At 47.7% G+C, this 19,606-nt stretch overlaps 1 protein-coding gene across 1 annotated transcript; it reads right to left on the bottom strand.

Annotated features, from left to right (window-relative positions):
• Positions 1-2,013: 2,013 nt before the first annotated feature.
• Positions 2,014-19,018, bottom strand: LOC144496143 (coiled-coil domain-containing protein 127-like). Its single transcript, XM_078217121.1, has 3 exons — positions 18,927-19,018; positions 11,680-11,839; positions 2,014-2,645 (listed from the first exon to the last, which is right to left on the bottom strand). The coding sequence occupies exons 2-3, from the start codon at positions 11,804-11,806 to the stop codon at positions 2,029-2,031; spliced, it is 744 nt and encodes a 247-aa protein (XP_078073247.1). The 5' UTR covers positions 11,807-11,839; positions 18,927-19,018; the 3' UTR covers positions 2,014-2,028.
• Between the last annotated feature and the right edge of the window lie 588 nt (positions 19,019-19,606).

Raw genomic sequence — 19,606 nt, 5'->3', positions numbered from 1 at the left:
CTTCGTCAGATGGAGTGGAAATCTGCTCTCAAACAGGGCATACAGAGACACAAAATCAAGTTACAGAATACTGATTTAGAATGCGAATCTCTACAGCCAACCAGGTCTTAAAGTGCAATTAAAGGTCTTAAACGGGCAAAGTGCCAGAGGACTGGAGAACAACTAATGTGGCTCCACTTTTCAAGAAGGGTGGGAGAGACGAACCAGGAAATTATAGACCGGTGGGTGGTAGGGAAACTATTGGTGAAAATTCTGAAGCTGAGAATTAATCTCCACTTGGGAGGCATGGATTAATTAGGGATAATGAGCATGGCTTTGTCAGAGGGAAGACATGCCTAACAAATTTGATAGAATTTTTCAAAAATGTGATCGAGTGTGTGGATGAGAAAAGCATAGTTGATGTAGTTTATATGGATTTTAGCAAAGTCTTTGACAAGACCCCACACGGAGATTGATCGAGACGGTTGAAGCACCTGGAATTCAGGGAAACTTGGCGAGTTGGATCCGAAACTGGTTTAGTGGAAGGCTGATTTAGTGACTGGAGGCCAGTGTCCAGTGGTGTACCACAAGGTTCAGTGCTTCGACCCTTATTGTTTGTTATATACATAAATGATATAGATGATAATGTAGGGGGAATGATAAGCAAGTTTACAGATGACACCAAGATTGGTAGGGTGGTTAATAGGGAAGAAGAAGGTTGTGATTACAGGAAGATATAGATAGGTTGGTCAGATGGACAGAGCAGTGGCAGATGGTATTTAACCCAGATAAGTGTGAGGTGATGCACTTTGGAAGAAGTAACAAGACAAGGGAGTATTTAATGAATGGCAGGACACTAGGAAGCTCAGAGGAACAGATGGATCTTAGGGTAGTTATTCACAAATCCCTAAAGATGGCAGAGCAGGTGAATAGGATAGTTAAGTCATAGAGGACATTTGCTTTTATCAGTCGTGGTCTAGAGTATAAGAGCCAGGAGGTAATATTGGAGCTGTACAGATACTTGGTTAGGCAACAGCAGGAGTACTGTGTGCAGTTCTGGTCACCTTGCCATAGGAAGGATGTGTTTGTGCTAGAAGGGGTACAGGAGAGATTCACCAGGATGTTGTCTGGGATGGAATATTTGAGGTGTAAGAAGAGACTGGATATGCTTGGATTGTCTTCTTTAGAAGAGAGAAGGCTGAGGGGGATATGATTAATGTGTATAAGATTATGAGGGGTATGGACAGGGTGAATAGGAAGCAGCTGTTCCACTTAGTTGAGGGCTCAATCACGAGGGGGCATAGTTTTAGGCAAGGGACAGGAGATTCAGAGGAGATTTGAGAAAATAAATTTTCACTCAGAGGGTGGTGGGAATGCACCCATTGGAGGGCAGAAACCTGACAAACTTTAAAAAGTGTTTGGATGAGGACCTGAAACATCAGAACATTCAAGGATATGGGACTAATGCTGGAAAATGGGTTTAGCGCAACTTTAGTGGTAGACTTGATGAGCCGAAGGGCCTTTCTGCACTGTTTGACTCTATGACTCCATGACTATATCTCAATTCACTCACACATAATCTATCCCAAAATTACTTTGTAAAAGAAATATATCCGATTTACATTTCTGAAAAACAAACTTGATTAAAGAATTTTAAAGACCTTCTAGGAAATCCTGCTGGACTGAGGGATGGCAGTGTCAATTGTTCCCATTTAGAGCCTGCATGGTTGGAGTTTTACATTTAGGACCTTGAATCTGATCATTAACATCATCCTTACAGCATTGAATATCAAATGGCAGCAACAAGAGTAATTTGCAATCCAGAAATTTCATGATGCAATTCATTTGAACGGAGATTGTAATTTTTTTCATCTTTTACACGGCTAATGATAAATCGTCCACAATTTGTGCAGAATTGGAACTCATGATGTAGCTCTCCACTTCAAATTGCAGGATAATTTGTGAACTAATAATGATGCTAATTCACTATTATTTTCCAGCAATTTCTAGTACAATGACTACCGCTTTTTAAAAAAAATCGCCAATAATTTAGTTGTCTTGTTTCCCCAATTTGTCTGCTTCGTTCTCAAGAATCTTGAGTTTGGTTTGAAATCGCCAGTATGTGAGATAGACCCACATTATCCTGCCGTTTTCCCTTTTGTCCTTGTTTAGTTTACCTGCGCAGTGTGTTTCATATTTAAAGATGTTGTTCAAGTCAGCTTCAATGCCCAACTCTTTAGCAATTGGGTTTGTAGCAGCTTGGTGAAGCATCTTCCTTTCTAATTCCGTTCTTTGATTTCTTGATGTAATGGAGCTGCAGAATGAACTTTGCCTGGTGAGCAGAGAATCTTGAAATTCTTTAATTAGTGACCTAGCTTGGCTTTCCCACTTCGACACGGCCTGTGTTTTCTCCTCTATATTTATACCTTCTTGCAGCTGTCTGCGTTCTTCATCCAGCTGCTGACGCTGTGCTGAAAGGATTTGATGGTAACTTTGGACTTTATTTTTGAGTTTCTCCTTCTCTGACTCAGATCTTGATAGCAAGCGTCGGTGCTGATTTTCTCGAATGTTGTACTTCAATTCGATCTCTTTTTCTCTATTTGCCATCTTCTGTGCTGCTATTACTTGTTCCCTCTCTTTCTGTGATTTTCTGGCCTGGATGAAGTCTTGAGAAACAAAATTAAGATGGGTTTCAATCCAATTCTTTCTTCAAAAACTACAGGAGGAAAGCTTACAACTATGGATCAAATCTCTCTCTTTTAAAAGCAGATATTAGCAAATAACTGTGAAGTTGTGTACATTACACCATACAACAGAAATATTATTCGAGTCAGAAAGTGAAGAGGGAGATTTCCTTTAAACAAGAGATCAAGGAGGCGGGCGATTCTCCCAAACAAATTCTAAGTGTCGAATTTGTGTGAAAACATGAGTAAATCCCGCTGGTTTTTTCAGTGGGAGTTTCAAAATGAATCTCCCACATTCTGTGCAGAGTGCCCTCGCGTGAATCTCACATAAAATCAGGGTGCGGGGCCTATTCCTGCTGAAGAGGCTGAAATCAGTGTGCTGAGTGTGCCACTGCACAGCGCCTATCTCTGGGAGATCGCTACATAAGTCCTCCCAGCATTCAGATCGCTGGCCTCTCAACCTTCCACGGACACTGCTGGGCTGTCGCTGGCCTCTCACTGCCCCTCCACTCCCACAGGAACATTGCTGGCCTTCAACCACCCCTCCCCATTCACACAAGGGGTGCTGGCCTCACTGCCACGTTTCACAGGGAGAACACTGAGCTGCCATGCACACCCCCTGTCTGCGAGCATCCCCCTTTATTGAGTGAGACCCTAGAGCATTGCTCCCCCCCTCCCGCCCCCTCCCCCCCACCCCCACCGCCCCCCGCACACAGTATCATGTTGCGTTCACCCAATCAGCACCTTTGGCGATGGCTCACCCTCTATCGAAACCCGGTTGCCTCTACATTATTCACAATGAAATTTAACTAACGGGCCCATGACTGGCCCAAACTGACTGCACCCGGACTCCCTTAACAAGCCAGAGCTGTATAAAAGCTGCAAGCATGGGCACACAGACAGTCACGCCAGGAAGATGGCACTGAGGGTGAGCAGGGCCACCTGATTGATGAAGTGGGTCGAGGGCCAGCTGCTGTACCCCACTCAGGACTGTCGCCCAAGGGGTCACACAGCAAGTGTGATATGAGAGGCAGCGATTGCAGCTGTCAATACCCAGACACTGGCACGTCTGTCCGGAGACCAGTGCCGGAAAAAGACGAACGACCTTCTTCAGGCAGCAAGGGTGAGTGAGCATCCCATTTTGAAACCGGTACATGTGCCATGCTTACAATGTCAAACCACCCCCTGACACCTCAAGGGCAGCCACCAAGGCCTACCCCCCAACTCCCGCAATACTGCCTCCAACCCCTATGGCACCCCCCACCCCCCAGTCAGCACCACCAGTGGGAAGACGTTGTCCCGAAATGGCCCACACAAGCTCCCCAGCCCCGACAGACAATGCACCCCATACCCTTCCACACATCACACTTTCAATCCCTCTTATGTCCCCCAGGAGAAAAAAGCACACACAACCGGTGTGAAAGGGAAAAACCGGTGGGGATGTTCCTGAGCTGCGCCTGGTGACGGAGGCTGAAACTGAACCGTCTTCTTAAGGTTTTCTTTGAAGTAAGTGCTGCGCGGGCTGTTTTCCCTCCTTCCACTAACGTGTATCCTTTCTTACAGCGGTGGATCCTGATGCACCAGGCCCTTCAGGTGTCAGCGCGCCCCCCCCCTCCTCCCCCCCCCCCGCTACACCCCCCCCCGCTACACCCCCACCCCCCCGCTACACCCCCCTACATCCCCCGCTACACCGCCCCCCCGCCCCTGCTCCTGAAGGAAATGCCTATGACACCTTGGATGACATCTTGGAGGGAGTCCCAGAAGAATCCTCCGAGGGCACCAGTGATTCGACACAGGCATCAACCACACAACCCATCATCACAGAGACTATCACCACGGTGAGTCATGCTAAGCTGAAGCTTCTGGGTCACTTACTGGTGAGCACTTCACAGCCGCTGATGTACATCGGGTGGAGGCGGGCACATCCGAGGGCTCGGGCACACGCAAGTCTGCCAAAGATGAGGATGCAGCTGTCCCCAAGCCAGATGCCGGGACACAAGGTTCGTTCATCCCGAAGCTGGTGAGATGCATTAGTGAGATTCGTGAATGGGTTGTCAGTAACCGTGCTGCGACTGCAAGACCGTTAAGAGGAGTCAAACAGAGCGCTGTTGCAGGAGGTGGTGCCGGCACAGTGTGGGGTAACCAGACCAACACTGCAAGGGTGGCGTCCGCAGTGGGAAGTCTGGCTCAGGGATTTGGCCTCATGGGTGACAGGCTGTAGGCCATCCTGGAGAGCCATGGCAGAGACACAGCGAGCCATGGCCGAGGGTGTCGCTGGCACCCAGGAGACATATCGGTCCGGGACCATGGGTGTCAGGGGCATGTTGGAGACACTGCTGGCCATGGTTGGGGCTCTTGCTGGAATTCTGGAGACACAGTCGGCCATGGCTGTGAGCCTTGACAACTTAGCCCAATCTCAGAGGGCTAATGCTGAGGGGCTCCGGAGCCTGGCTCGCTCACACAATGCTGTAGCGGAGGGGCTCCAGAACTTGGCCCAGTCTCAAAGGCCCAGCGCTGAGGGATCACACACCATGGGGCAGATGCATCAGGGCCTCCAGGACTGGCAGAGCCAGGTGCCACCGGAGCTTCTGGAGCTCAGTCCATAGAAACCCTACAGTACAGAAAGAGGCCATTCGGCCCATCGAGTCTGCACCGACCACAATCCCATCCAGGCCCTACCCCCATATCCCTACATATTTTACCCGCTAGTCCACGCATCCCAGGACACTAAGGGACAATTTTAGCATGGCCAATCAACTTAACCCGCACATCTTTGGACTGTGGGAGGAAACCGGAGCACCCGGAGGAAACCCATGCAGACACGAGGAGAATGTGCAAACTCCACACAGACAGTGACCCGAGCCGGGAATCGAACCCAGGTCCCTGGAGCTGTGAAGCAGCAGTGCTAACCACTGTGCTACCGTGCCGACCTGGCTACCCTGGCATCCCATGGACTGCCCCTGGGGCCCAAGGGAGGAGGAAGGACTAAAGCCATGCCAGGACCTTCCACCCAGGAGACTCCGGTCATCCTGAGACCTTCCAATTCCCCCCTTCCTCACACTGGGGCATTTCAGGGCCAGCTTGGATGAACAGGGCGGCACAGAAACATCAGTGTCATCAGCAAGTCGGCCAGGGCTCTCCAGGTCTCGGACCCCCAGGGATGCCCGCCAAGGGCATCACAGGCAATGGGTGTAGATCACAGCTGGATCCCTCCACCTCCCATATGCATTCTGGGGGAGCACCTCGACAAAGCAGTAGGCCGCATAAGATTAGAAAGCTGTAGGGTCACTAAGAGGGCACGGGTGAAGGTCACCAGTAGTCAGCGTTAAGTTTTTGTTAATGTTAAGATCACCATTAAATGTTATTTGCACCTCACAGCTGTGACTAATCTGTCTCTGATTCTCCCCCTACAGAGCTGAGTGTACCCCAATCCTACGCATCGCGATGCACACTGCTGTGCTGTGCGATACCAGCCCCTCGGCCAAAAGTTATAGATTACCTGCCCTACTTTTCCCAGCGTCCACTGGACCCTTAGCCAAACACCACCCCCTGGCATCGCCCCCCCCACCCTCCGATCGAACCAAACCGACGCATTGCCCCACACACTTGTGGTCAAAGCCCTTCCTGCTACATGAGCACAGGTGCCAGTGTGCAGCTGGAGAACAGGTAGGGTAGGAGACAGATTTGAGTGGCACCAGGGGCAGGATCCCAGTGTGCTTTACAGCGAGTTGTCTCATCGTCCAGCCTTCACCAAAGAATCGCTACCACTGCAACCCAGGCCCATTAACCTGTTGTGATGTTTCTCGGAATCGCAGGGGGGCGGTGGATGGGCAAGGGTGGGAAAGGGTGGGCTGCTACTCACTTCAATCATGTCATTCTTAAGCATACCTTCAATTTCCCTTTGAACTTGTGCCAATTTTAGACGGTTTAATCTATAAGGATGTTGTTTAATTGGAACAGCATTTCCCACATCTACATCATGCATAGCCACTCTAGTATTTCCCAACTTATTCCCACATACTTGTCCATGTGATATTATAACTCTTTCAGGTCAGTTCGATTTTCCTCTGGAAGATAACTCAATACTTTATCCCAATTTTTAATAACGTCCTCGTTTTCCAATTTAATTTGAGGAATATCAAATTCAGAGTCATCTGGATTCAGTTCTTCCCTCTGAGTTGTAACCACCAAAACTTCCTCCATCTGCTCTCCTTCCCTATCAAAATACCTTTTAAGCATATTCACATGACACAATCTGTGAGTTTTCCTGACCCCCAAATGACCTCCTACTGGTACCTCATGTGCTATTCGCAACACTTCCCTTCTATACCCTACCGGCAACACCACTTGATGAACTACTGCCCACTTTTCATCCACCTGAATATGTAAAGGTCTCCATTTCCTCATTAAGACCTCATTTTCAAGGTAATAAAATTCTGGTATACACTCAGATTCCTCTTCCGTGTACGCTTTCTGATAGAATTGTTTTATTTCTATGTCCTTCTGTTGCAACTCTACCAACTTTCCTGAACTAAGAATATCCACCTCATCCTCTGCCTGTTCTTTCTTTTCTAACCATCTGATCAAAAATCATTTTTGATCATTGAACTTCAACCTTCTTATCTTCACTCTTTGGTTTCTCCTCCTGCCTTAACCTGTAGCTTTGCGACTTTGTTACAACACAATCAGGAAAAATCCCAGGATATGAGTCCTTCAACAATTCAGTTGTTTGATTTTCCACTGGCTTGTCAACCACAGTAGACATCACTCCCATGACACCTTTGGGAGTGACTAAAATGTCCTTTGGAAATGTGCGTAAAAGATACACAAAGTGATTACAGTCATAAGCACTTGTCAAAGGGAACTGGCAAAGATACCTGGCAAAGGGGGGGAGGGGGAGTGGTGAGGGCTGGTGGGATATTCCATGAATCAGTTCCAGCCTCCCGGATTGCCTGGATCAAGATCCACTACAGTTTGCCTGCCGCTGCAACAGCAGCTGCTATCTCCCTGGCCCTGCACTCAACCCTGGAACACCTAAATAACAAGGACACCTATGTCAGACTCCTAGTTATTGACTACAGCTCAGCCTTCAACACCATTATTCCTGTGAAACTCATCTCCAAACTCCGTGGCCTGGGCCTCGGCACCTCTCTCTGCGACTGGATCCTGAACCTCCTAACCCACAGGCCACAATCAGCTTCTTCCCTGCTGCTGTCAGACTTTTGAATGGACCTACCTTGCATTAAGTTGATCTTTCTCTACACCCTAGCTTTGACTGTAACACTACATTCTGCGCTCTCTCATTTCTTTCTCTATGAACGGTATGCTCTGTCAGTCTAGTGCGCAAGAAACAATACTTTTCACTGTATGCAAATACATGTGACAATAATAAATCAAATCAAATCACGTTCACTTTTTAAGGCCAGTTTCCAAAGTTCACAGTCTCTCCCTCTTTCTTTTTCTCTTTCCCTTGGCTCCCTCTCTTTTTCTTTTGCCTGCAATTCAAATAGTTTTAATTCTTTTTCATATTCAAGCTGTTTCATTTGTAACTGAGTTCTCGCCATTTCCAACGATTCTGACTGTGCTTCTGGCAATTTCAAATGCTGTACTATTGCCACAATTATCTCTCCTTTCTGTACTCTGCCAGGCAATGGCAACTGCAACGTGTTTGCCAATCCCAAAAGCTTTGCTTAATCACCTTTTGTAAGGTACCTTGCGTTGACTTCCTCCACCCCCAAGAAACTTCTGAGCCTCTGAAAGAGCCATTAGTCCACACCACACTCCCTATTTAAACTTGAATACAACACCTGGAAAGAAAACACAAATATGCTCACCACACTCTGTCTTTGAGTTCACTAATCCCAAATCAATCAAGAAATATAGATTTCAATCCCAGACGAGCCCCAATTGTTATAAGTCAGATTGGATACTTCAAGGTGTTCTATGAAGCTTGCCTGACCTGTAACGTTTTATGTTGAATTTGGCTGGGATGAGCATGAGAGGCTTCACTTCAGGTTTGATTCAACTGACCCACGAGGAGCCTTTATCAAAAACAAAGTTTAATTCAGAATATTGTTGACATGTATAGTAAGACAATTAGCAAGAACGTTTAACAATTACAAACAAGAAACACAACAACCAGGATAATGTAAAACTCTTAAGGAATATCTCTAATGTGTTCCAACCAAAGCCAACATCCAATACACAAAATCTTCTAAATAAGCACAATATAGCATGGGTTAATGCCCATTGTTACAGGAATCCAGCCTCCTGGGTTGAATGCTGAAAATCCCTTGTGAAGAAATTCAGAAGAGGTTGTAATCAAATCTGTTTCCCAAAACACAGCTTCTTTAAGGCAAGATGGCAATAAGCCTCTCCTTCAGCTAACTGATAATAGTTTCAGAACCAAACAAAGAGAAGAACAAGAGAGAGAGACTGCTTCTTAGCTTGCTGCTAAACTGCTTCCAACATTTTCCAAAACGAAACTGAAAGCCCAAAGGAAAAATCCCCTATCACCTGACTGCCACAGCTTAGCTCCACCCCCATGACATCACTGAAGCTGTAAGCTGCATGATTTTAAAAAAACTTTTCTTAAAGGTACATTCACAGAACAGCAACCCACACACTGCACAACACTAACTAGATGAAGCGGGCTACTATCAGGGCCTCCCTTGCTGCCCTGCCCTGCTGGACCACTGCCATCGCTGCCTGTCCTTCATCCTCCAGCTCCTCATATGGCAAGTCGTCCACTTCTGTTTGGTTTCAATCCTCCTCCTTCTCCTCCTCCAACTGGTCTCCCTGCTGCTGCGCAATTTTGCGCACAGGGTCATGCTGGAGAGCATGCCCAGGGCGGTCCAGGCAGCAGAACCGCATCTTCAACAGGCCTATGCAACGCTCCACTATGGACTGGATGGCAGCATAGGTCTCATTATAACGGGCCCCCGCCTCGGTCTCGGGCCTCCGCACTGGTGTCATCAGCCATGACTTCAGTGGGTAGCCCTTGTCCCCCACGAGCCATCCCGGAAGCCTGGGCTGGTCTTCAAATAGCCCAGGGATGTCCAACCCTCTCAGCACAAAGCTGTCATGGACACTCCCTGAGTGGGTGCACAGACCTGATGTTCAGATGATGGTTCATCCGGTGGTCACATACAGTTTGAACATTGAGGGAGTGGAATCCCTTCCTGTTAATGAAAGGTTGCCCCTCACTTGTGGGGACCACAGGGCGATGTGTGTCCCATCCACTGCCCCCTGCACATGGGGCATCCCGGCAATGGCGGCGAAGCCTGCAGCCTAGGCCTCCCGCTGAACCTGTCTGACACCAAAGTGGATGTATTGGCTGCCTGGGCGAACAAGGCATCTGTCACCTGGGGAACACATCTGTGGACTGAGGCCTGTGAGATTCCACTGATATCTCCACTGGGTGCCTGAAACAACCCTGTTGTATAGAAATTCAGTGCTGCCGATACCTTAACTTCTACTGGCAGCCTGTGGCCGCCCCTCCTCTGAGGTGTCAAGTGTGCGAGCACCTCATACAGATGCCAGACCATGTCCTTGGATAGGCGGAGCTGACGACGGCACATGACATCCAACAGGCCCTCAAAGGACCTCCTGATCCAGTACCGCCTTGGCCTCCGCATCCTCCTTCTTCTGGGCAGCCTTTTGGGAGACTGCTCTCCCACCTCATGGCCATCAGTGGGAGCCCCCTGCCCTCCTTCCTGGAGTGGCAGGCCATTGGCTGCTTCTGGAGCGGCCTCTCCACGCCCTCCTCCTCCTGAGCTGCCACCATGATGGCCAGCTCTAATCAATAAGACCGAGATCTGCACGATGGGGGTTAGAGAGAGAGACATTGATAGATACATGTTATTGCTTGCAGCTACCCCAGCACCACCCAACCCCCGCCCCCTTCCCCGATTCCCTCACTGGGAGTACTCCCACTTGCGGATGCTGGCAACACAACACAATCCGGGGTGCCATGCGTCACCTGATTAGGTTGCCTGCCATTGGCATCGTGAACACGGCAGGCAGGGTGAGTATGCAGGTTGGTGTGTGGGCTTGGCCATTGTGCTCCCTTGAGCCATTGACATGAATGCAACGACAGCCTTCCCTTCCAGGTATGTGTTACAGGTCAGGGACACGGGGCAGGGACAGACTCCTGATTATCACAAGATGGGTTCCCATTCACTGCAGAGTACATGCAGTGTGAGTGTCTGTGTTAACTGAGCTCCAGCTGCCTGAACTGATTAGCCCTCAAGCAGCTCATGGTGCACTTCACCCCACTCCCTAAAACCCCAGCACTCAATCCAGTCCCTCACCACACCCCACAGCCAGAACAATGGAACAGCCCAGTGACTGCAAACAGCAGCCTGATCAGCAGTCAGTAAAGGGCCCCACCCCACCCCACTCCACAGAGACTACGTGGAACATTCCTGGGCCTGGGGTCAGCACTTCCAGCTCTCCAGGAACTTCTCCGCAGCAAGCAGAAAGTTATCAGGCCCGGCCTCCTACCTCCCCAGCACTCCGGGGGCTGCAGCTCTGTAAAACTTACCTCCTTACTCCTGTTCAACCTCCTTACTCCTGTTCAATGCTGCCACGCCAGGTCCCGATTTTTATTCAGGAGATGTAATCCCCGCCAGCGTGACGTCACGCCAGTGAGGGGGGAGCCGCTAGCGGGGGCAAAGATTCTAGTCACGGACCCGCTAATGACATACAAAGGTATGATAACAAATGGAAATCATCGTTACGTTGATTTTCAGCGTGGATCCGTCAACACAAAAAAACTTAGGTTGGGAGATGCGCGGAGGCCCGGCCGCCCAGCGCGAATCCCGCGAATCGGCCGCTGCTGATGTCTCTCGGCCCACTACGCTGCTCGGTTAGCACAGCGGGATGGGAGAATCGCTCCTCCAGGGTTTGAATGGTTCACTTCTGTTCTTACTCCAGAAGCTGTATATTATAACATTAAGAGAAGAAGGAGTACAGCAAGAACATGGCAATGTGAATCTACATTCACAACACTTACGTAAGGCAGCTCCTCCCAATATCGGCAAAAAAAAATAACAAAAATTCCATTTGTTTCCGTCACCTCCACCATCCTGCCGATTGGGGGGAATATTCCAATTTTGTGTCGGCTTGCTCAGATTATTCATGAAGTCACACCTGGCTAGTAACAGCAATGATATCTGCATTCAGGGAGCAAGAAACACAAAAGAAATATCGTTAGGTAGAATATACAGCAGAGAAACAGTCCATTTGGGCCCACCAGTCCATGCTGGTATTTATGTTCCAATCACAGGTGATATTCGATCTTTCCTCAGTAACTCTATAACCTCTATTCCTGTCTCTTCCCCGCCATAATTATTGATTTCTACTCTAATGCATCTATTCCCCCAAGCTACTCTCTGTGGTAACAGGTTTCACATTCTCCTCCAGGATCTTATCAAACGGTGGAGCAGGCTGGAGGGGCCGAGTGGCCTACTCCAGATCCTAACTCCTATGTTGGTGTGTACTGTCAGGATAAAGATGTTCCTTCTGAATTCCCTATTTGATTTCTTAGAGACTATCCTATATCGATAACTTCTTTTTGAATCTTCCCCACAAGTGGAAACTCTCCCTCTGTGCCCATTCTAGCAAAACCTTTCAGAATTTTCAAGAATTAGGTCACCCCTCAGCCTTCTATTTCCAAGCGAAGAAAGCACAGAGTCCATCCATTCTCACTATGTACAGCTTCACAGTCCTGCCATTCCTGTTTTAAAACAAATGGTTTATTCTCCAGCAATGATCCGGGGTATGAGAAGTAACGGAATTGCAGTGACTGTTAATGAATTATCCTTACGTGCAGCACTCCATTGATATCGAAAATCAAACAAACTCGTGAGAAAAGAACAATCTTTGTAATTCTCTGATCACACTTACCAACCAAAGTGCAATAATACGGTTTTACCAAATACAGAACTGTAACTCCCCAATTCTAATATACTGATCAAAGCAAAAACAACTTCACCAACAACTGAACCTGGGCAACGTGTTACATTTAGAAGAAGCAGATGTATTCTCTGGTATTTTGGGTATTATTGTTTCTTTTGCAAAATGAGCATCATATTATTGAAACATAAATTGTACTAGAGGTAACTCATCCTATCCTTCACCTGGGAGTGCTGATGTAGCAATAATAAAGCTTTATTCTGCCACTCGCTAGGACTCATCACTCACCATTAAAGGTCGATAGCACTTCATCTACTTGCTCTCACTCTTTGGTAGCTTTCCAATTATGTATCTATTCTATTCATTGGGCATAATTTTCCTAAAATCAGGCTTTGTTTTCCGTGCGAAAACCGGTGTGAATCCCTTTGGCCCCACCGGTGCGATCAGACTGCAAATCCTTAGGCACTTCGGAAAAAGTTTTTCCCATGTGAAAAACGTTATGCCTGTGTCGCGATGTGTCTGATTCATTCCCCTGGGGAGGGGAGGGGGGTGTGGGGGAGCACCTGAACAGTTTAATTCAGGGGGTGCTGCATTTAAACGACTCCACAGCACTTACTCAGTTAGGTCAGGGGGATGGCAGCCTAGAAGCTGCAAGCTGCTCGACACTTCAAGCAGTGGGCCCTTAAATGTCTGTTGGGTGCCATGGAGGAGAGAAGGGCAACTATCTACCCACTAGCAGGCAGGACACCCCCCAGCAAGTTCAAGACAGTAGCCATGTTGGTCTCCACAAGAGGACAGGTGTTCAATGCTTTTGCTCACGATTCATCCTTGCTCACGTACAGCACCCACACATGCCAGGCATCATTGCCCTCTGACGTGGCACACAGCCTGCGTAACAACATCTCAACTGTCTCCCTGCAGGATAAGGTCGCTCACAGCTACTGCAAACGAGCAAAGACAGATGGTGGCAAGATAGAGTTGAGGATCCTGGTTCCTTTCAAGGAGAGAGCACTGGAGCTTGCAGGGGAAGAGCAAGAGTGGGCCTGTGTGGAGAACGAGGTGGCAGGAGAGAGGAATGTGAGGAGTCTCTGCAGTTTCATCCATTTCCACAAACTGATGTGAGTTCTGTTTCTCTTTGTCCTTACCATGCATGACTACTATGTCCCTTCCCTCACAGGAAAACCACTCGAGCAGCCTGTCCCCTCCACAAGCAGGAATCCCTTGCCAACGCAAGAGCTAGCTACTGAGGAGATATTGGCGGAGGAAACTGGTAATGCATCTCAGCTGTCACCCGTACTCTCCAGCAGCGCAGACACATACATCAGTGGGCAATCTTAGCAGCCAGGCTTCTGGTTCACTATCTGGTGAACACCTCACATCAGGCGGAGGCAGGGACTTCCCAGGGATCAGGCAGTCGGAGATCTGCTGGACCAGGACTCAGCTGTGCCTCAGCCAGGTGCTGTCCCTCTGACATCATTCGTCCCTCAGCTGCTGGATATGTAAAGGCAGAGCTGGGAATACCAGACAGAGGTGTCAGCAGCACTCCAGTGATTGCAAGGCCAACTGGAGGAGTCCTAAAGCCTTCTCTCGCAGGTGATGGTGCCGGTGATGTGAGGCATCCAGGCCAACACTGCAAAGGTGGCGACTGCAGTGGAGAGCCTGGGGCCTGACACCAGATCCAAGGCAGGAGGTGTCCAAAGCCTGGCTCAGGCCACGAACTCCATGGTTCAGACATTGAACTTGATGGTTCAGGGCATCAACTGCATGGTGCAGACACTGGTGGGCAGCCAAGAGTGCATGTGCAGGAGAATAGATAGCGGGGCTTCTGAATCTCACTCCAGTTGTCCCTCTGCCCAGGGAGAGAACCAAGGGGCCTGTGAGCACCTAAAGTGAGGAGGATCTGCTGGTGCATAGCCTGGGACCTTCCATCCAGGAGAACCTGAGTGTGTCCAGTTTTCTGACTCCCACCTTCTACAGACCAGGGTACCTCTGGCACAAAGAACAGAAAACAGGGTGACACTTGTGCGACCTGCAAGTTGGCCGGGGCCCTCCACAGGATGTCAACCAAGGACATTTCATGCAACAGAGTGTGGCAGACAACAGGTCACCTCATACTCTGATGTGGATCCTGGGGACACACCAGGACATAGTGGCAGGGTTAAGAAGGTTAAAAAGTTATACTTGCACAGTGTGGGCATGGGTGATGTTAGGCAATTAGGTCTGTTGAGCACTGACTTTTATTAATGTCTTATGTATGATTGTATTAAACCTCATTTTTCATCAGTTCTCTACTGATTGAAGAATGGAATGACGCTTCTCACCTTTACCCAGTGCTGAGCATTGGAGAACCAGTCAAGGTGCAAACCCTTAACATTCTCAACAGGTGTCAGCACAGTTGGAAATTTGGAACACGTGTAGAGGAATTTTCACCTCTATAAGTACGCAGTGGAAGTGAATAACCAATTATATTGGCCTAATCGCAAGCATATATGATCAATTAGCGAAGCTGTTCTGTCACAGCAATTGGCCGTTTGGGTAGAAAGCACAGAACTACCATCAATCCAAAAGGTCCATGAAGCCCCAACAATGGAAATGGAACAATAGTAGTCTCCAAGGTAACAAAGACCAAGGGAACAACATTCTCTGGACAAAAAGCATCTCCCAGAAGAATAGCCAAGTTCAACATGCATGCATTCCATTAAAAGAGCTGATTGGTTTAAAGATGGTATGCAACACAGATGCAGAGACTGACTAGAAGGCCAAACAGTTGTCAATGCAGGAGAACAAGGGTATATAGAGTGTAACATGGGCAACTCACAGTCGCACAGGATTGTGCGTGCAAATGTGTATTTGTGTTCACTGGGAAAAAAAAGAGGATGGATATATCCTTTTTTTTGTATCTTTTTACATAAAAAAGAAGCGCTAAGCCCCGTCCACAGCGCGAATCGGACCGGAGCCGGCAAAAAGCGGATGGGCGCGCTGGGAAGAGGATTCCGGGCTCGGATCTATTTGACGCCCAGATTCGGCACTTAGACTCAAAATGGTAAAATCAGGCCCGAAGTGCCGATTGTCGGTTCCCCTCGACTGCCTCACGTTCTTGAATAGCTGTTGTGAACCTCGCAGACATGTCATCACGTCAGCAAGGTATGAATATTTAGTGAGGGGGGAACATATCTTGAGGACCCGCTTGAACCCTATTTAAATTTAGTGAGATTTATTAAAATGAGGTTCCCACACTTTTTGGCCGTGAACCTTGATACATCACCAGTGAGGGGTGGCAAAAATCGGCAAACGAGATCTCACCGGTGAGAATCTTGATTCTCAAATCTCACAGTATTTTGTCCCTGCATAGCCGTTCTTGCTGACGCTGAATGTGGGTGCAAAATCGCCTGTCCTGTGTGTAATTGCCGAGATGGACTAACATATTCCTGTTTCCTCTGGCAATGTACAAAGACGGGGGATAATAGCTACGTTACAGAGCTGCCTGACTGCCTGTCTGCCTGACTGTATCTGCCCTGTCATTGTTGTCTGCCTGTCAATCTGTGTGCTGAGAGAAAACGAGCTGGAAGTTTACAACACTGAAAAGGAAACAGTAACTGAGGCAGGCCCCTGCAAATAGGCCAGTTTCTGCAGGAACATATCAAACTCTCTCTCTGACTGTGAATGTCAATCAGCCAGCAGACTCTCTGTCGTTGGATACAAACCTATGTTTCCAAATACCAAAATTCATTGTCATTGGCTACTTGCCAATGCACTCACATATTAATCTGCCTGTTATTGGCTACATACCAATGCTCCCACATACTGACAACACTTTGGCCAGAAGTTTTTGTTGCTTGGGTGGGTGAAAGTATGTGAAAAAATGTAGAGCACTCTTCCAAACATCATCGCGCACTCGCACAATATTTCAGTTAGTGGGCGCACACCATAGTCAGAAGTCCACCCAACCAAAACATAAATTGGGTCACATGTGGCCTGTCTGCTTTTCTGGTTGGCTGGCAGGCCCGTCGAGTGCACGCATCAAACAGGCACAGAAGTCAGGCCCCTGTCATTGGCAACATGCCAAGGCTGCCCCTACTTAACTACCTGTCATTGGTTAAATGCCGATGGTTAAATGCCATTGGTTAAATGCCAATGTTCCAACATAATTTAGAAGGCTGAGGGGGGAACTTATAGAGACCTATGAGATAATGAAGGGACTGGATAGGGTAGAGGTGGAGAGATTCTTTCCACTTAGAAAGGAAACTAGAACTAGAGGGCACAGCCTCAAAATAAAGGGGGGTCAGTTTAGGACAGAGTTGAGGAGGAACTTCTTCTCTCAGAGGGTGGTGAATCTCTGGAATTCTCTGCCCACTGAAGTGGTGGAGGCTACCTCGTTGAATATGTTTAAATCACGGATAGATGGATTCCTGATCAGTAGGGGAATTAGGGGTTATGGGGATCAGGTGGGTAAGTGGAACTGATCCACTTCAGATCAGCCATGATCTTATTGAATGGCGGGGCAGTCTCGAGGGGCTAGATGGCCTACTCCTGCTCCTATTTCTTATGTTCTCATGTTCTTATAATGAAAACTCCCTTCTCGGACACATTGATGCTCAACATTAAAATTGAAAAAGATACGATAGGCAAAACAAATTGCTCATAAAAATTTGAAAAGGTTGTAAAGTTAGACACATGGCAAGTCTTCACCCATGTCTCTTGGGTGAACTTCTTAAAATCTTCATTAATTCATTGTTTTGTGTGAACCTTTTTCTTGTGAACTGACAATGGTTGGGAATAAAAACCAAGAACTGGAGTACATAGAAAAACTAATCAAGATAATGACACTGGCTGGAATTTTCCAGCTCCTCACGTCGACAGGATGTTCCAGTTAACATTTGTGGGTCTGTAATCACATGTGGGCCAGACCAGATAAATGTAGGATAAAGGTGGGATCTGAGCCCATCTGCTCAGATTAACAGTCTGAGCCTCTGGATTCCTAGTCCAGTGACATTGCCAATAGGCCACCATTTCTCCCTCATAGAGATGTTGAAAAATCATGAAGGATTGTGATAATCAAGAAGAAACTGTTTCTACTGGCAGCACAGATGGTAACCGTAGGATGTAGATACAAGGGGGCGATGAGTTATTTTGAACAGATTAAGTTATGATTTCGAATGCAATACTTTGCAATAGAATTGGAGTGAATTGTAATTTACAAATGGGAATTGGATATATACATAAGGAGATATTGGTACTGCAGATGGCAAACCTGGGCTCCACATCCCATACAATGACGAGGACAGGAATGAATGAGGAGGCCACATACTCCATCAGCCTCAAGTATTCCACTGGATCAAACCAGTATTTAGAGTGGAGCTCCTGTTTCCACTTGCTGGAACAGTCTGGAGGGAGTTTGGAATGCACTGCCTCAATTTCCAAACGGGCAACCTCTTTTCCCTGTCCCTCTCTCTCCCATCTGACCCCAATCTCTCTCTACCTCTCTGTCCCTCTCTCACTATCTCTCTCTGTCCAAAGCAATCCCTCTCTTTCTCTATCCCAGTGACATTTTCTCTCTGCTTCCTCAGTCTACGTCTCTCCTTCAGTCTCTCTCTGTCTCCCCCATTTATCTCTCTTCCCAATCTCATTCCTCTCTCTCTGCCAATATCTCCCATGTTTCTCTCTTCATATTTCTCCTACTCCCTAATTTGCAGTCCCTCGCCCTCTCTCTCTACCCCCAATCTCTCTACGCCAGTCTTTCTCCTTCTTTCCCCCGTTTCACTTGCTCCATCGGCAGTCTCTGCAACTTGCTCCGGTCTCACTCTGCTTGCCTCTCTCCCTTTCTGTCCATCTCTCCCTCTCTCTATTTCTGCCCAGTTGCTATCATGTTTGCCAGTTTTCTCCTTCCCGCCCTAGTCCTTCTGTCCCAGTCTGTCCTTCGCTCTCTGTCTTGCGCTCCAGCCTCTCTCTCTCTCCCCGTCTCTATTTCGCTATCTCTTTTCAGTCTTTTCCTCTCACTCTCTGTGGTCCTCTTGTCTCTGTCCCTCTCCCAGTCTCTTTCTGTCTGGCCTCAAGCTGCACTCTCAGTCTCTCTCTCTATCTCTCTTTTTCCACTCCATCTCTCCCTCTCTCCACCCAGTCCCTTTCTCCCTTTCATGTCCAGTCTCTCTCTTTCCCATCTTTCACTTGCCCACAAACTCTCTTTCCAGTCTCTCTCTCCCTCCACACTGTGGGTCTCTCTCTCTGCCCAGCCTTTTTCTCTTTCCCCAAGTCTCTTTCTCTCCCATCCTTCCCTCCCTGACTCTCCCTCTTCCCAGCCTCTCTCTCCCCGGTACATCTTTCTTTCTCTCCTTCTGTTTTTCTTACCTTGATTCAGTTCTTTACCGAGCAGCAAACATTAGCGACAATGTTGGAGGCCGAGACTTTGCTCTTACAGAGATGAACAGACTGGAGCAGATTTGGGTGTGAATGGTATAGTTGGCAGTTCCAGTCTTTCCTCATTCTTTAATAATTAAGGGGTTGGTTAATGCAGAGTTGTCGGAAACCCCAGAAAATCTTCGGAATGAAAGGTACCAGTAAAACGTGTTGGAACTGGTCTTATATACTTCAATATGGAAGTCCAGTATTACTGGTGCCAACGTTACTGCAGCTTACTGGAATTTGACAGTTTGGGACAGTCAGGAATCGTGAGGCTTAGGGCTCAGGCCCTTTTGCCTCCTCCAAATATATATTCACAGCTTGAAGCTTTGTTCACAGAACCCGAGTGTGGAATAAATCTTCATTAATAATATCAGTTGGTTTTAGAGACTGTAATTAAATAGATTAAGGAGAAAGTTCGATTGGCTGGGGTGTAAGATTATACCCCAATTATATTCCAATGGAGATCATTTCATTTGTTTTTGTGTGCTATAATTGAGTCATTGACATCAGATACCTTGTTAATCATAGCCATGGTTCCACAAACATCTCTCACATTTTACATTTCTATATCTGCTTTGTTATTGCTCTGAATATTTTTTAAACATGGAAACAAATTCCAGGTCCCT

The sequence above is a fragment of the Mustelus asterias genome, chromosome 7 (assembly GCF_964213995.1).
Source record: "Mustelus asterias chromosome 7, sMusAst1.hap1.1, whole genome shotgun sequence".
In the NCBI taxonomy this organism is placed as follows: Eukaryota; Metazoa; Chordata; class Chondrichthyes; order Carcharhiniformes; family Triakidae; genus Mustelus; species Mustelus asterias.
This window is presented reverse-complemented; position numbering and strand designations above follow the sequence as displayed.